General features: G+C 49.8%; 1 protein-coding gene across 6 annotated transcripts in view; it reads left to right on the top strand.

Annotated features, from left to right (window-relative positions):
• Positions 1–14,926, top strand: part of FRMPD3 (FERM and PDZ domain containing 3) — a 123,649-nt gene that overhangs the window by 83,858 nt on the left and 24,865 nt on the right. For all 6 annotated transcript variants that reach the window (XM_073885762.1, XM_073885764.1, XM_073885766.1 and 3 more), the window contains 6 exons: positions 1,470–1,577; positions 4,329–4,460; positions 6,091–6,210; positions 10,177–10,313; positions 10,638–10,764; positions 12,895–12,984. In XM_073885762.1, the coding sequence (XP_073741863.1) occupies positions 1,470–1,577; positions 4,329–4,460; positions 6,091–6,210; positions 10,177–10,313; positions 10,638–10,764; positions 12,895–12,984 (714 nt within the window). The remainder of the gene's footprint in view (positions 1–1,469; positions 1,578–4,328; positions 4,461–6,090; positions 6,211–10,176; positions 10,314–10,637; positions 10,765–12,894; positions 12,985–14,926) is intronic.

Below are 14,926 nucleotides of genomic sequence, written 5' to 3'. Positions count from 1 at the left end.
ACAGCTTTTGATTTAGTTTTGGTTTTATAATTGCTCTCTAGTGGATTCGTGGGGATGTGCCCGATCTCTACAACAAGAGTATGAGACCAAACCCCGTCCTCTATTTTTGCCTGGCCCTCATGGAGCTTACTTAGCATAGTGTGGGGCGTATAGGAGAGACTCAATGAATGCCCACTGAATTAAGGATTTCTGGCCATTTTAGGCAGCTTTTTGGTTCCTATAGACCTGGTGATGGCCCAGGGAAACGATTGGACTCTCCTGATGATTCTAATCATTCAAGTAAGCACATATTAAGCATCTACTGCTCATATATTCAGCACCCATATGTTGAGCACCAACTATGTGCCAGGAACTCTGCTCAATGTCAGAACTACAAAGATTGAATAGGGCCATGGATGGGCTACGAGTTCACCATTTGTGAGAGACAAACATTCTTTAAAAATATGCTAAGAACACTGAAAATGGTGTGTGTGACATTACTCTGAGAACACACAGGAACACCAGGTCCAAGTACCTGAGAGTTTGGACAAGACTTTACAGAATTGGTATTTAAGCTGGGTTTTGAAGGATGAGTAGGAGTTGGCCAAGGAAGCAAAGAGGAAGGCAGAGAGAACAGTCTTTATGTAACACATATTTATTGAGAACTTAACATGCACCACTCTATAAATCAAGGAACACCTGGGCCCAGAAAACTTTTGCTAACAAGTTATCAGGTGTTCAAACATGGGCTTTGCCAGTGGTTCTCAATCAGGGCCAGTACTGCCCACTCTCAGCTTTTGGAAATGTCGGAGGGTGTTGTGGGTCATCCCGACGATTTGGCATGCTATTGGCATTGAGTGTCTCAGGGTCGGAAATGCGTAGTGTCCTTCAGGGAGGACACAGTCCCTGAAGGATTGGTTGTCAGAGGTATGGAGGCATGAAAGTGCAGGGTGGGTACCTGGACTGGCAAGACAGGACTCTGGAGAAGTAGGCAGGGGCCAGGTCAGAAAGGACCTGGGAGACTGTGGGGGCGGAGGGGGGGGCTGTTGGCAGAGCAAAGGCATGGATATGGACGTGATCTCGGCATGTGAAGGGCTTGGTAGAAAGGGAAGTGTCAAGATATAAGAGCAGGCGGGTGAGGTGGGTCCTAAGGAGGCCTTCCGTCTGCTCCTTAGTGCATGGTGGTCTCTGTGGGCCAAGCACCATCCTAAGTTGTGGAACTCTGAGCCACAGTAGAATGGGGGTGTGCCGTGATACCGAATGAAGGGTGAACTTTTGCTATGGCCCAATGTTTTCTTAGAGCCTTTGGTTCTGGTCTACAGGTAGCATGATCACTGATCTGTTCTTTCCTCTGTCTCCTTGTCCTTCCATATCTTTGGCTCCCGGTCTCCTTCACTCGCTCCCTTCTCTTCCTTTCTATACCCCTCCTCTGGCTTCCCTCTGCCTTCTGAATGAGCCCCTCTCCTTGACCTTTCCCTGCCTATTCACAGAAAATGATGAAGAAAGAAGCTCTTCTCCTCATCCCCAACGTCCTGAAGGTTTTCTTAGAAAATGGGCAGATTAAATCATTCACTTTTGATGGCCGGACCACTGTTAAGGTACATACAGAGTCTCCTCTCTCTCGGGTCAGCCTTTGCCCTCTCTGGGCCACACATGGCTGCTGGTTCCTGACTGTCTCTGAGTCTGCACAGAGGTGCTGCTGGGGAGCGAGGTGGCTTTGGAGCTTCTGCCTCTGTGAGCGCCAGGCTGCAAGGACACGCAGCCCTCGGGTGAGGGTGTGTGTGGGGGGGGAGGGAATCTGAGTGCCCGACTACATGTGTCTGTGTGTGTGCGTGCGCGTGTGCGTGCACGCATGCATGTGCGCACAAGCACAAGTGCATTGTATGTGCATACCTACTTGTGAACTACATTGTGTCCGTGTTATACTGGGTCCTTCAAGACTCTTAGGAGCTAAGGAGTGTGAAGATCATTAAAACATTTATAAAGCAAAGGTGATTTATATTGCTGCAATGACACCTATGCACATTTACACACAGAAATCAACAAACACAATCTTTTGGGAGATTAGCTTAGCCATGCTTTGCTTTTGAAATAACCATCAGCTCTTAAGCACTGAGCCAAGATTTGAAACATCCAGCAATAGTCCCTTTGGCTTTTCCTTTCATAGAGAGAGCAACTACTGAGCTGTGATTCTTAAGAACTCGGCCAGCCCTCTAAAAGCTGTAGCGATTCCCTTCGTCCTGAGGAGGAGAGGCAATGAAACGATTGACCCCCAGATTCAGCTCTGATCGGGGACAAAAATAGCCGCTCCTGTTTCTTCTGGACCCCCTAGAATGAATTTCCACACAACCAGTGGAATAGCTTCTATCTGCCCAGAAAACCCACCCTGGCTCATAGGCGTCCTGAGGTCCTCAGGCTGGGGCCAGGACAACCCTCTAAAGAAAGAAACCCTTGGGCCAGGAAATTTCCCGAAGAGGAATGATCAGGTGTTCAGAGGCGGCCTCACCGGTGGTTCTCGGCCAGAGTTGCCACTCCCCTCCCAGATGGCATTGAGGAATTTGGGGGTCATCCCATGGTTTGGGGTGCTACTGACATTGAGTGTCTCAGGGTCAGAGCTGCTGAGTGTCCTGCAGGAAGTGAGACAGTCCCTGAATGATGAAGAATTGTCCTGCCCTAAGTACCAGTAGCTCACAAGTTATAAAACACCGGCCTACCCCATGTCGATGGAACTGAGAGTCTCTTTGAAAGGCTGAGGCCTGGCTGGGTCCCCCAAGGGGCCTAGGATCAAAACATATTCCTGAAGGTATCCTGGGATGGTCTCTTGCCTGTAGGAAGTCTCAGCCTATGGGAGGGACATTGAAGCACAACTAGGCCACCCAGGGGTGTCCAAATGCCCCTCCTCCAGATGTGGCTATCTCTCTGCGTCAGAATCCTCTGTGGCATTTATTCATGGATCGGTATGTCCCCTATAGATCTGTCTCCACACCAGAACATTTGCTCCTCTCATTCCCCTCGGAGGCTTCTGCCAGTGTCCCCCGACCTCACAATGGTGACCCAGTGACACAATGACACTGTTGCCCCCAGGTAGCCCCAGGCTTCCAGGACTGCAGTGTCCCCTGGCTTGTGATCTCACCCTGACTTCAGGGAAGGTGTGCTGACCATTCATGGGAACTTGTCCCAGAGAGGTACCTGGGGGCAGGTACGGGGGCTGCCCCACTTGTCCCACCAGTTGGCAACCACCAGCTTGGCCATCCACAGTCCCAGTGCAGCTAAACAGCAAAGAAAGCCTCATTTGTCCCCAACCAGAACTCCGGCCACACTGGCGCCTCTGTGGCTACTTGGACGCTCCAAAGAGATGCTCTCAAGTACCCACCAGTTGCCAGCCTCACGTTTGAATGGCTTAGTGTCCTTGAATGTTCACTGAGGGGCTTGTTTGGTAACTTTGGCTATAAGGGAGCCACGCATTCCCAAGCCGGCTGCGTTCTGGCCTCTGGGGGCTGAGCTGTGCTGACCCCATGAACACACACACACACACACACACACACACACACACACTGGAGCCCAGTGTGTGCTGAAGTCACAGCAAATAGATGGCAGAAGTCTCAAAACTGACATCTGGGCAGCCCCCAAGGATAGGTTTGCAGACATCTTAATATTAAAAGTAGGACAGCAGAGCAGACAGAACCCCGAAGTAGTCAGATTTATGACTGTACACAAGACACGTGACGTGGTTCCTCCGCGTGGACACATTTTTCAAGTTGCAAAATTGATGGTCTCTGAAAGCCAGCTACGATCAAAAACGAACATTTTGCCAGTAGCTCAAGTCATTCGATTTAGATTATGAATCCAGAAATAGTCTACTTTTTAATCACATGATTGTGGCTCAGGCTTTTGTTCGTTCCTGAGGAAAGGGTTGGTGGACAAACTAGAGTGAAGGTTCTGACTTATGTAAGGTCAGGAAGAACCAGCATAGTGCCTTCCTTATTCAATGGCCCGCTTGGTAAGCACTCCAAAAGCATTTTGTTGACTGGAAGGAGAGAAGGAGGGAGGGAGGGCCATGACCACCTTTTGCCAAATGTCTGGCCAGGCCAAATTCAGAAACCCCGCCCTCTCCCACCCTGCACCTTTGGTGTTTCCCAGGACCCAAGTACTCAGGGTCCCTCTCCTCATCCTGGAGAATGCCTGGGCCACCCTAAAGGCCTGTGTCTCCATCTGGCCACTCTCCTGGCCTCTGCCTCCTCCCCAGGACCATCTCTCTTGGGGTGCAGTCCCCCTCTCCCATGTTTGGTGCCGAGAGTGGTATAGAACTGGAATGTATCTCCCTCTCAAGGCTCTCTTCTCTTCCACAGGATGTGATGGTAACATTACAGGACCGTCTTTCCCTGAGGTACATTGAGCACTTCGCTCTGGTCCTTGAGTATGCTGGGCCAGAACAGAACCACAAGTTCCTGCTTCTCCAGGACAAGCAGCCTCTGGCTTATGTAAGCAACTCCTTCGGCGTGGCTTGAGAGCTGCCTGTGGCCTCTAATAGAGAAGAGGACTCCAGGCACCCTCTTTCTGGAAAATTCATAATGATTTCCTCAGCCAGCCAGCCCCCAGAAATTAACAGTTCTCAGTTAAGGTCTATACTAACCACATCCAGTGGGCTTTGGGCAGTGATCCTCATGACCTGAGAAGGGCATGAAGATTGTTAGTCTTGGTCTCTAGTGGGGAAGGTGTGGGGTGGTGAGTCACTGCATGGCTCCCAGAATGATGAGATAGCCATGTCAAGCCTCCTGTCTCCTGGAGGCCCTGCCGGCTAGACCTTTCTGTCTCTGAGAGGAAACTTGGCCCTCCAATGAAGGCTTTAATACAAAAAGGTCAACAAGTGGAGTCTACTGAGCACTGAGGCCAGGACAAGTGTGGGCTGAGAATGGGCTGAGTGGGGGATGGGCAGCACATCACCCACATCTACTTCCAAGGCAGAGTAGGAGAAAGAGGCTGGGGAGAGCCAGAAAATGCTGGCTTCACCAATGGGGAAGCACCAAGAAGAGCCAGGGAGGCCAACCAGGGCCAACCTGGACTCCCAGAGAGGGAAGGAAGGAATTGGAGAGGGACAATTGGGAAGAAATGCCTAAATGGAAGTGCGACAAAAAACAAAATCAGATACACACACACACACACACACGAAAGGATTTTAGGAAAGAACAATTCTTCAAGGTTAGCTCTCAGCCAAATGCAGTCCAAAGCCTCACAGGTTCCCCCCTGTGGAGGGAAGATTGTTAGCTTGGAAGGGAGGCCTACGCACCTCCCACCCAGCCTCTCAAGAGGCCTTCTGAATCCAATTGGTCTCTTTTTCCAAATGGGATTTTAAACGTTTTTATTGCAAAAAAAAAAAAAAAAAATCTCAAATATCCACAAGAGTAGAAGGAATTGCATCATGAATTGTCATGACCTATGGCAGCTTCAGCAGTTACCCATATATGGCCAACTTGTCTCCCCTATACCTCCAAATGGGATTTTAAAGCTTTGGTTTGGCTTCTTTAATCAGCCACTTACTCTGCTGGCGCGGAGCCTCTCTGCAAGGTAAAGGTGTTAGACCCGCAGCAAGAAGAGTCAGAGAAGTTACCAGGAGCCTTCTCTTCCCATACTGTATCTTGGGCCTTAGACCCCACTGTTGATAAAGACCATGTCCTGGTTAAGTGATTCAACAATCCTAGTCACTTTGGGGTGCCTGGGTGGCTCAGTCGGTTAAGGGTCTGCCTTCAGCTCAGGTCATGATCCCGGAGTCCCGGGATCCAGTCCCACATCGGGCTCCCTGCTCAGCGGGGAGTCTGCAGCTCCCTCTGCCCCTTCCCCAGGCCGTGCGCTCCGCCTCTCTCTCAAATAAATAAATAAAATCTTTAAAGAAAGGTCTTTAAAAAATTTCTAGTCACTTTGGACCAGAAGGGCAGGCAAGACCTGTCCTCGAAGGGTAATCGGGGTGGGCCGGGTGGGAGGCAGGGGTAAGCAGCTACCTCGCTCAGCCCCGAGCCCCACCTTGAGGAGGCACCAAGCTGGCTCTCACTGCTACGGCCGCATGCCAGGGATTCCCAGATCTCTTTCCTCACTCCTCTCATCCCTGGGATTCAGGTGGTACAGCGGACACACTACCAAGGAATGAAATGCCTCTTCCGAATAAGCTTCTTTCCCAAAGACCCCGTGGAACTGCTGCGTCGGGATCCCGCTGCTTTCGAGTACCTGTACATCCAGGTAGAGTCTGATTGGGGGTACACAGACAGACAGACCCATGGACAAACAAGCAGTCAGGCTGTTCTGCCATCACCATGAAGTCGCTCTGTAAGGTACTCCAACCTCCGGGTAGCTCTGAAGGCCCGCTCCTTTCCTGCTGCAGTTGTAGGCCACAGCCATGTTGTTTAGCCTGGTGCCAGGTGCCAGGTGTGGCTCAAGTCCCGCCTAGGTGTGTGGGCAGATCTCATCAGTTTGGGAGAGCAACAAGCTGCGGTTGTAGGCCACAGCCATGTTGTTTAGCCTGGTGCCAGGTGCCAGGTGTGGCTCAAGTCCCGCCTAGGTGTCTGGGCAGATCTCATCAGTTTGGGAGAGCAGGTGTCACTCTGTCACCATCACAGAATCCCGGGTTTACCAAGCCCTTTTGGGTAATTCTGATGCCCAGTGGCGTTTGGGAACCACTGCTTTAGGGCGGTGGGTTTTACCCCAAGCCGCACTTAGAATTATCTGAGAAGGTTTGAAAAAAAAAAAAAAATGTTCTGCTCCACCCACGACCAAATGAATCAAAATCTATGGGAATGGGCTCCAAACGCTGATGTTTTCTAAATTCCTCAGGTGATTCTCGGGAGTAGCCAGGGGTAAAGAAATTCTGCCATAGGGCGGGGGTACAGAAATGTGGAAAGGAGAGCAGCCTGGGCAGAGAGGCAACTTTGAAAGATTACAGAGGTGCCGAGGGAGTACACCAGCTGGGGAGCTACGGGGGAAACATGATGGAGGCCAGAACCAGGGCAGTTTTGGATGGGGGTGGGGATTCCAGAGATAATGAAAAGGTAGAACCAATGGGCTTTGACTCAATGTGCGTCTGGTAGAGGTGGTCTCATTCTCCAAGTGCAGGAATACAGGGAGTTTCGGAATGGGTTTGGGGAAAAGATGAGATCATTTTGTGTTGAGTCCTAGGTGCCCATAGAACATACAGAGTGCTTGACAAGAGGAGAAAAATGAGCTCCAGACTCATCTCTGATGATGTCTCTGACACCTGCAGATATGCTGTAAGACATCACGGTTGTCCCTTCTAACAACCCAAAATGTGAGGAACATTTCTCAAACAGCCCTGGGCTCCTCTGCCAACACTCTGGGAGCAATGGGTTGTGGTTCCTCTATGAATTTTTTAAGTTTAGTTCTCATTTTGTTGGCCCTAAATTTCTTCATCCAAGCTTCCGGGGATCACCTTGGTTCAATTGTTTTGGAATTTGGTGTCAAGACCGTGTCCACCCCGTCCCTCCCCTTCATGATGATATGGACTTCACCTGTAATTTCTTATTTTTTATGTCGAATAGCTTTATTGAGGTATAACTGACACATAAACTGCACATATTTAAAATGACAATTTGATAGGTTTTGACATGTTTATACCCATGAAACCATCACTGCAACCAAGATATTGAGCATATCCAGTGCCCCCCAAAAGTTTCCTCAGGCTTCTGTGTAATTCCCTCCCTGCCCCCAATCCCCAGGCAACCACTGTCCTGCTTTCTGTCACTATAGATGAGTTCACATTTTCTAGAGATTTTATATAAATGAAACCATACGGTATGTACATTTATTTTGGTCTGACTTATTTCACCGAGCCTAATGATTTTGAGATCTGTCTTTGTTGTGTATTTCATTATTGAATTCCTGTTTATCGTTGAGTAGCATTCCATGGTATGGATGTGCCAAAATATTTTTATCAATTTACCTGCTGATGGACATTTGAGTTGTTTCCAGGTTTGGGCTACTACGAACAAAGCTTCTATGAACATTCATGCACAAGTCTTTGTACGACATGTGCTCTTTTTTCTCTTGGGTAATATACCTAAGAATGGAATGGTTTGATCATACGGGAGATCTCTTTCTTTCATTTTTTAAAAAAGAAACTCTTAATACTGTTTTCCAAAGTGGCAGTACCATTTTATATTCCCACCAGCCTCTACATCCTCATCAGCACTTGGTATTTTTCAGTACTTTTTTAAGTCATTTTAATAGTATTCAGTGGTATCTTGGTGGTATCTCACTTGCATTTCTCACCTACTAACGTTAAACACCTTTTCACGTGTTTGTTTGATAACATACATCTTTTTTGGTGAAGTGTCTTTTCAAATCTTTTGCCTACTTTTTTATTGGGGTTGTTCATCTTCCTGTTACTGAGTTACGAGACTTCCTTATATATCCTGGGTAGAAGTTGCTTGTTGGATATGTTATTCGCAGTTTTCTTTCCCAGTGTGTGGCTTCCCTTTTCAGTCTTTAAACAGTGTCTTCCACAGAGCACACGTTTGAATTTTGATGAAGTCCAATTTCTCACTTTGTTCTTTGATGGATAATGCTTTCATGGATCATGCTCATAATACCATATCAAAGAAATCCTTGCCTAACTCAAGGTCACAGAGATTTTCTCCTTTTTTTCTAGAAGTTTTAGCATTTTAGTTTTTACATTTAGGTCTGTGATCCATTTTGACATAATTTTTTTTGTGTGCAGTACAAGGTACCGACCAAATTTCTCTCTCTCTCTCTGTTTTTTTGTATTATGAATATCCAGCTGTGTCTGCACCATTTGTTGAAAAGACTGTCCTTTCCCCACTGTCTTGTCTTTGCACCTTTGTCAAAAATCAGTTGTCTATAAAGGTGTGGGTCTATTTCTGAACTCTTTATTGATCTACTTGTCTATTTTTATGCCAACATCACACTCTTGATTACTGTAGCTTTGTAAGTCTTAAAATCAGGTAGCACTTATTCTCTAACTTTGTTCTTCTTTTTCTAAGTTGTTTTGGTCATTCTAGGTCATTTGCATTGAATTTTAGAATTAGCTTGTCAATTTCTACCAAAAATCTGCTGTGATTGTGATTAGGGTTGGATTGAATCTATAGATCAATTTGGGGAGAATTGGCATCTTACTAATACCTAGTCTTCTGACCCATGAACATGGTATATTTCTACATTTATTTAGGTCTTCTTTAATTTTGCTCATCAGGATATTCTAGTTTTCAGTGTACCGGCCTTTCACTTACTTTGACAGATTTATCCCTAATTATTTTAGAGTTTTCAACGGTATTATAAGTGGTTTTGACTTTTAATTTGACTTTCCAATTGTCGCACGCATGTAGAAATGCAGTTGGTTTTTGTATGTTGCTCTTATGTCCTGCAGCCTTGCTAACTCATTAGTTTTAGTAGGCGTTTGGTCGATTCCATTGGATTTTCTACATAGATGATCACTGATGAAGCATTCCTTTTCCACTCTCTCCTATGCTGTGGTGATACCACTGTGGCTCCCTAGTCCCTCGGCTCATCCAGCTTTCACCTCAACCAAATGGGCGACTGGTCTAACCTAGGCTGAATCATCAGGAGCTGGGACTCTAACCCTCAGGGTTTGGGTGCTATCATACCCTCGGCCAGTAGTTCCAGGGGACCCCCTTTAGGATAACATAGAGAAGATTGACTCATTGCTGCTTTTGACCTTCAGACCCCTAGGAACAGATTATCTGCTCCATCCCTGCAATCCATCTCTCACCCTGGGCTTTGGGGTCAGAGTGCTATGGAGAGCTCCTCCCAGTATCTCTCTTTATTCCCATCTGAGCTAGTAGAAGATCCCTGTATGGCTGGGGAGTGAGTTTAGGCCTCTTGTGACAAGATGAAAGAGAGTGGTGCCGTGTCTCACTTTTGCAGTGACCTAGATGTTCTGCCCATTTGGACCTCGCCATTGTGTGCATCTGTCCCTGAGAGGCCTGTCCGGGATCTGCTGAATGAAGCAAAATAGTGTCCCTGAGACCCAAGGTCCTTCTGTTGCCTCTCCCCCAAGGGCAGAAATTTCCTCTTCCCCTTTATCTAGGATGTCTTACTGGACACCGCCATTCTTTTCTGGGATGCAAGGGAGTAGACCTGGGGTGGAGTAGGGGGTGGGGGGTGGGGAGGGAACATCTTTTTTAACTGACAGGTTTGGACTGCCCTCTCCTGCAGAGTCGGAACGATGTTATCCGCGAACGCTTTGGAATGGACCCCAAGCCGGAGATGCTTTTGGGCCTTGCTGCCCTCCACATCTATATCACGGTCTCGGCCACTCGACCTAGTCAGAAGATCTCGCTCAAGAATGTGGAGTGAGTTGTGCCAGGGCCCTTTGGGAAGGTGGCAAATAGCCGTAAAGGGAGAAAGTGCAATGACTGAGCTGTGCTATGCTTTTCAGGAACGTAGGGCCCTGGGGTGGGAGTGAGGACTAAGGTTCCCCACGCCTAGGCCATGATGCCTTTGAGCTCCAGCTTCTACCAGAGAATCATGGCCAATGGGATTCTCTTGGCCCCATCCCTCTCTTTTTCTTACAGGCTCCACCCCTCCCTCTGCCTTTCAGATCTAATTTTTGCCTCACCATCTTCTTTTCTCTGCCCTGCTCACTAATTTCTCGCTTTTCTTCTTTCTGCTCTCAGGAAGGAATGGGGCCTGGAACCCTTTCTTCCCCCCTCCCTCCTACAGGGCATCAAAGAGAAGAACCTCCGGAAATCTCTCTCACAGCAACTGAAGGCCCACCAAACACATCCTTCCAGTGGCACCAAGGTATCCAGTGTCATCCACTGGGCGCCCTGCTCAGGCGCTTGTGGCTGTGTGGCTCTCCTGTGTGGTTTCCCAGCAGGTCTGGTGTTCTGAGGGAACTCCCCCCACCCCCGTTTTTGACTTGGGTACACATCCAGCTTGGCTGGATATGGGGGATTATGGTGGAGAGGGATTTTCCCCAAGCCTGAGCTGCTCAGGGGCCAGTCACCGCGAGGGCCCAGGATCCTCAAAGCAAAGGGGCCAAGGTGCAGGAGGAGGCAATTCTCAGATCGTTCCACCCATTTCGTCTGTGCTGACTGAGCACCTGCTGTGTGGACAGCACTGGACTCTGGCGAGGCATGTTTTCCATGGCAAGGACTGCTCTGTTCCTCATTAGCTTTCTAATTCGTCAGGCGGGGAATAGGGGATTCTGGGAGATGAAAGCTCAGCCCGGTGGGACAAGGCCTAACCTGCAGCAGGGGTCACTGGGCAGCGTGGCGAGGGTTCACGTCACTGCTGTGCCCTCTGAGGGACTCCCAGTCACCCCACCTCCGGCCCTGAAGGTCTCTAGCCCTTCTCAGTCTCCTGGTCGCTTCTTGCCCATGAGGCAGGAGGTGTGGTTAAAGGCTGCAGAATCAGCATACAGACACAGACAAAGGACACAGTCGCCCTGCCCTGCCCCCCCCCCCATATACCACCCATCCCGGATTACTTGTATTACCCACAAGCTTCTCTTTTAAGATGCAAATTTCCCCTGAGAGTTAAGTCAGGCCTACCTTGCTGCGCATATTTAATGGAATTGTTTTCTTCCCAGAGGGAGAACATCAGCGCTCCCCTGCTCCCCGACCATCTCCTCAGCAAACACTTTTTTTGAGGACCCCCCCCCCCCCGCGCCAGTGCTTGGGCTGGAGAGGCAAAGATGAAAAAGGCCTGCCTGCTCCCCAACCCTAAGTCAGGCACAGGCTAGTGGGGAAACACGACAGTCACAACACAGAGCGACAGTCACAACACCATGCAACAGGCGTGGGGGCTCTGGAAAGGCGGAGGCGGAGGAACACCCAGCCCAGCCTTAGGGAGGTAGAAAAGGCCAGGAATTGGTGCGTTTGATGCCAGATCTGGGTCTTGACAGACAGATAGGAGTTTGTCTAGATGAGGGGGAGGCGGGAGGGGGAGGAAGACTTTCCCAGGCAGGCAGATCCATCTGTACAAGGCCGTGGGGATATAAGAGAACATTGTGCATGGAAAGAAATGCAAATAGTTCGGCATCAGCAAGTACAGAGAGTGCAAGGCGCATGCCTCAGGAAGGGGGCACGAGAGAAAGCCGGAGAAGTTGGCAGGAGCCGGTTCCTGGAGCACCTCGTGTGCTGTGGAGAGGGGTCATACTTCATCCTGTGGGCATCAAGAAGGCATTGAAGGATTTAAGCAGGCGGCTGACATGATCGAACTTCTGTTTGGGGCTGCCACCCTTACCAGCAGTGGGGACGGGTTGAGGGAAAAGAGTATGGAGAGGTCACAGAGGAAGTCAGGAGGTCCAATCAAGGTGATGTGGCTGGTGGTGCTCAGGTGAGAGAATGAGGGGGAAGCCTGGTGTGATACAGGTTTCTGGCTCAAAGGCCTGGGGAAGCTGGTACCACTGAGAGAGACTTTTCTATGAGGGGATGGCAGAGGAAGAACAGGCTTGAGGCTTAGGGGTGCTCAGGATTATGAGACTGACGTGCTGCCTGCTGCACTAAGGAGGCACCTTGGGGTGCTCAGGATCAAAGGCATTGTTGGGACCCCTGGCTGGGGACGGCCAGTACCAAGGCAGCAGTAAGGGATCTCAGGACAGAGGTACAGATGAGGTGGGACGTCCGAGTTGGGGAAAGGTGTTGGAATTATCCCAAGAACAAAATGATTAAGCTGGGTTTTTAAGGCACAAGGATCGGGAGGTCAGAGGAGGTTTAGAAAGGGACACGGGATGGCTAGAGGCAAGAGTTGTCCAAACTGGAACCTTCCTGCCATTTTTCTGAGGGTCTCCTCACACACCCGGTGTGGCTTGCTGACGAGTCTGACTAGTGCCCGTCCGGAGATGTTGGCACTCCTTCCCGATAACACGGGTTTGCTTTTCCCGTGCAACTCAGGCTTCTCACGTGTGTGCATGGGTTGTTTCCACAGGGCTCTGCAATTCAGGCAAAGCTCCAGTATCTTCGGATTCTGAATGAACTTCCAACATTCACGGGCGTTTTGTTCAACACTGTGGGCCTGGTCAGTGAGGGCCGCGGTGGGGGAGGGAGTCCCTTGTGTGCACTTGGGCTTGGGTGGAGGGCAGGAGGGACTCCACTAGAGCTTTAGGGTGGCATTCTCTGTCAGCAAATATTTCTAAAGACCTTCCTCTTTCTCCCTTTCCCTTCCCATGGTGCTCCAGTCCCGCCTCTGGTAAAATGGTCAAGTAGGAGGCCATATTTGTTTTCAGTATCCCTCCATGAGCCTTCTGGGTCCCCTTTCCTTGATTTCAGGGGTCAGCAAACCTGTTGCATAAAGAGCTAGATGGTACATATGTTAGGCTTTGCAGGCCACGCGGGTCTCTGTCACAACTATTTAGCGCCATTATAGCATGAGAACAGCCATAGACAATGCAGAAACAAATGAGCGTGGCCGTATTCCAGTATCTCTTTATTTATGGACACGGAAATTTGAATTTCGTGTGATTTTCACATGTCGCAAAATATGGTTCTTTTGAATTTTTTCCAACCATTTAGAAATGTAAAAATCATTCTCAGAGTGTGGGCCATATAAATGCTGGTGTTGGACCCGATTTGGCCCGTGAGCCAGAGTTTGCCAACCCCTGCCCTACCTCATTGGCTTTCCCCCTACCCCTGCAGCCCCCCACCCCCACCCCAGGCTTTCTGAGTCAGCCTACTCCCCCCTTCCTGCCCAGGGCCTCCACTGTAGTAACACCCCTCCCTGACAGTGCACAGCTGATCCCCCTAAACCGTGCCCCAGGCTAGTTCACCCTAGTGAGCCACAGTGAAAGGAGATTCAGATCCTCTTGCTGACTGGATCCAGGTGCTTGTCATGCTCTGGGGAACACGCTGTCATGCTCCTGGGGCACACTGATGGGAAGCCGCTTAGCAAAGTGTCTATAGCAGACCCACAGAGGTTCCTTGGGGAGATGCGAATGCCAGGAAATGGGCCAGCAGAGGGCTCAGGCTTGATGGTGCTCAGGAGCCTGTTGGGCCACTTAAGGGAATCGGGACCACCAGGAGCAGAGGGAGGTATTTACATAGTGGGACTTGCAGATCCCTGAAAGCCTACTCCCCTCCCTCCCCCCCCCGGCGCCCCCCCCCCCCCCCCCCCCCCCCCCCGCCAGGGCTGACATTCCAATAGGCCATTCCTTTGGGTTAAGACTGCTGTTTTTCAGGGATGCCAGGGTGGCTTAGTCAGTTCAGCAGCTGCCTTTGGCTCAGATCACGATCCCAGGGTCCTGGGATCAAGTCCCGCATTGGGCTCCCTGCTCAGCGGGGAGTCTGCTTCTCCCTCTGCCTGCAGCTCCCCCTGCTTGTTCTCTCTCTCTCTCTCTGGCAAATAAATAAATAAAATCTTTTAAAAATAAAATAAATACTAAAAAAAAAACCAAAAAAACAAAAAAGACTGCTATTTTGTCAAAGAGCAAATGTCGGGATTCCCCGACCCTGCTCTTAAGCACCCAATCAACTCCCAACACCTGAGGCAGAGTGACTGTTTAGCTTTTGGCACCAGGTGAGGAGTGCAAGTTTCAGTGGCTCTTGGGCCCGAGGAAGCAAAGACCAGACACAAGGTGCCACCTGTTCAGGCAGAGCACTGGGGGTCACCGAGTGACCCGCAGCAACAAATGGAAAGTTCCTGGGGCTTGGTGGGAAAAGGATGCTGCAGAGCTTTAAAACAGAAACGCCCCCTACGTCACGATTTTGCTAGAGCTAGCCCTGCCACTGCCCACCTCGCTCAGCCTGTTGCTGAGGCTAAGGTGTCCACTGAGACCAGTGACCCGGGGCCTACCCTGGGAACAGGAGCATCCCAGACCCTTTTCCCCTCACGGTTGTCCCCCTGCCCTGGCACTAAGCCCTTGTTGTTTCCAGACCTCCCAGCAGAAGCAGTTCAATGCCTGTTTTCTATTTCTTCCTGCCTCTGCCCTTCTTTCCGTGAATGCTGCCCGCCACACTTGGGGCCC

This window comes from Callorhinus ursinus, unplaced genomic scaffold (genome assembly GCF_003265705.2).
Source record: "Callorhinus ursinus isolate GAN/ISIS: 27379988/994484 unplaced genomic scaffold, GSC_fseal_2.0 scaffold65, whole genome shotgun sequence".
Taxonomy (NCBI): domain Eukaryota; kingdom Metazoa; phylum Chordata; class Mammalia; order Carnivora; family Otariidae; genus Callorhinus; species Callorhinus ursinus.
Note: the sequence above shows the minus strand (reverse complement) of the source record. Positions and strands in the feature narration are given on the sequence as shown.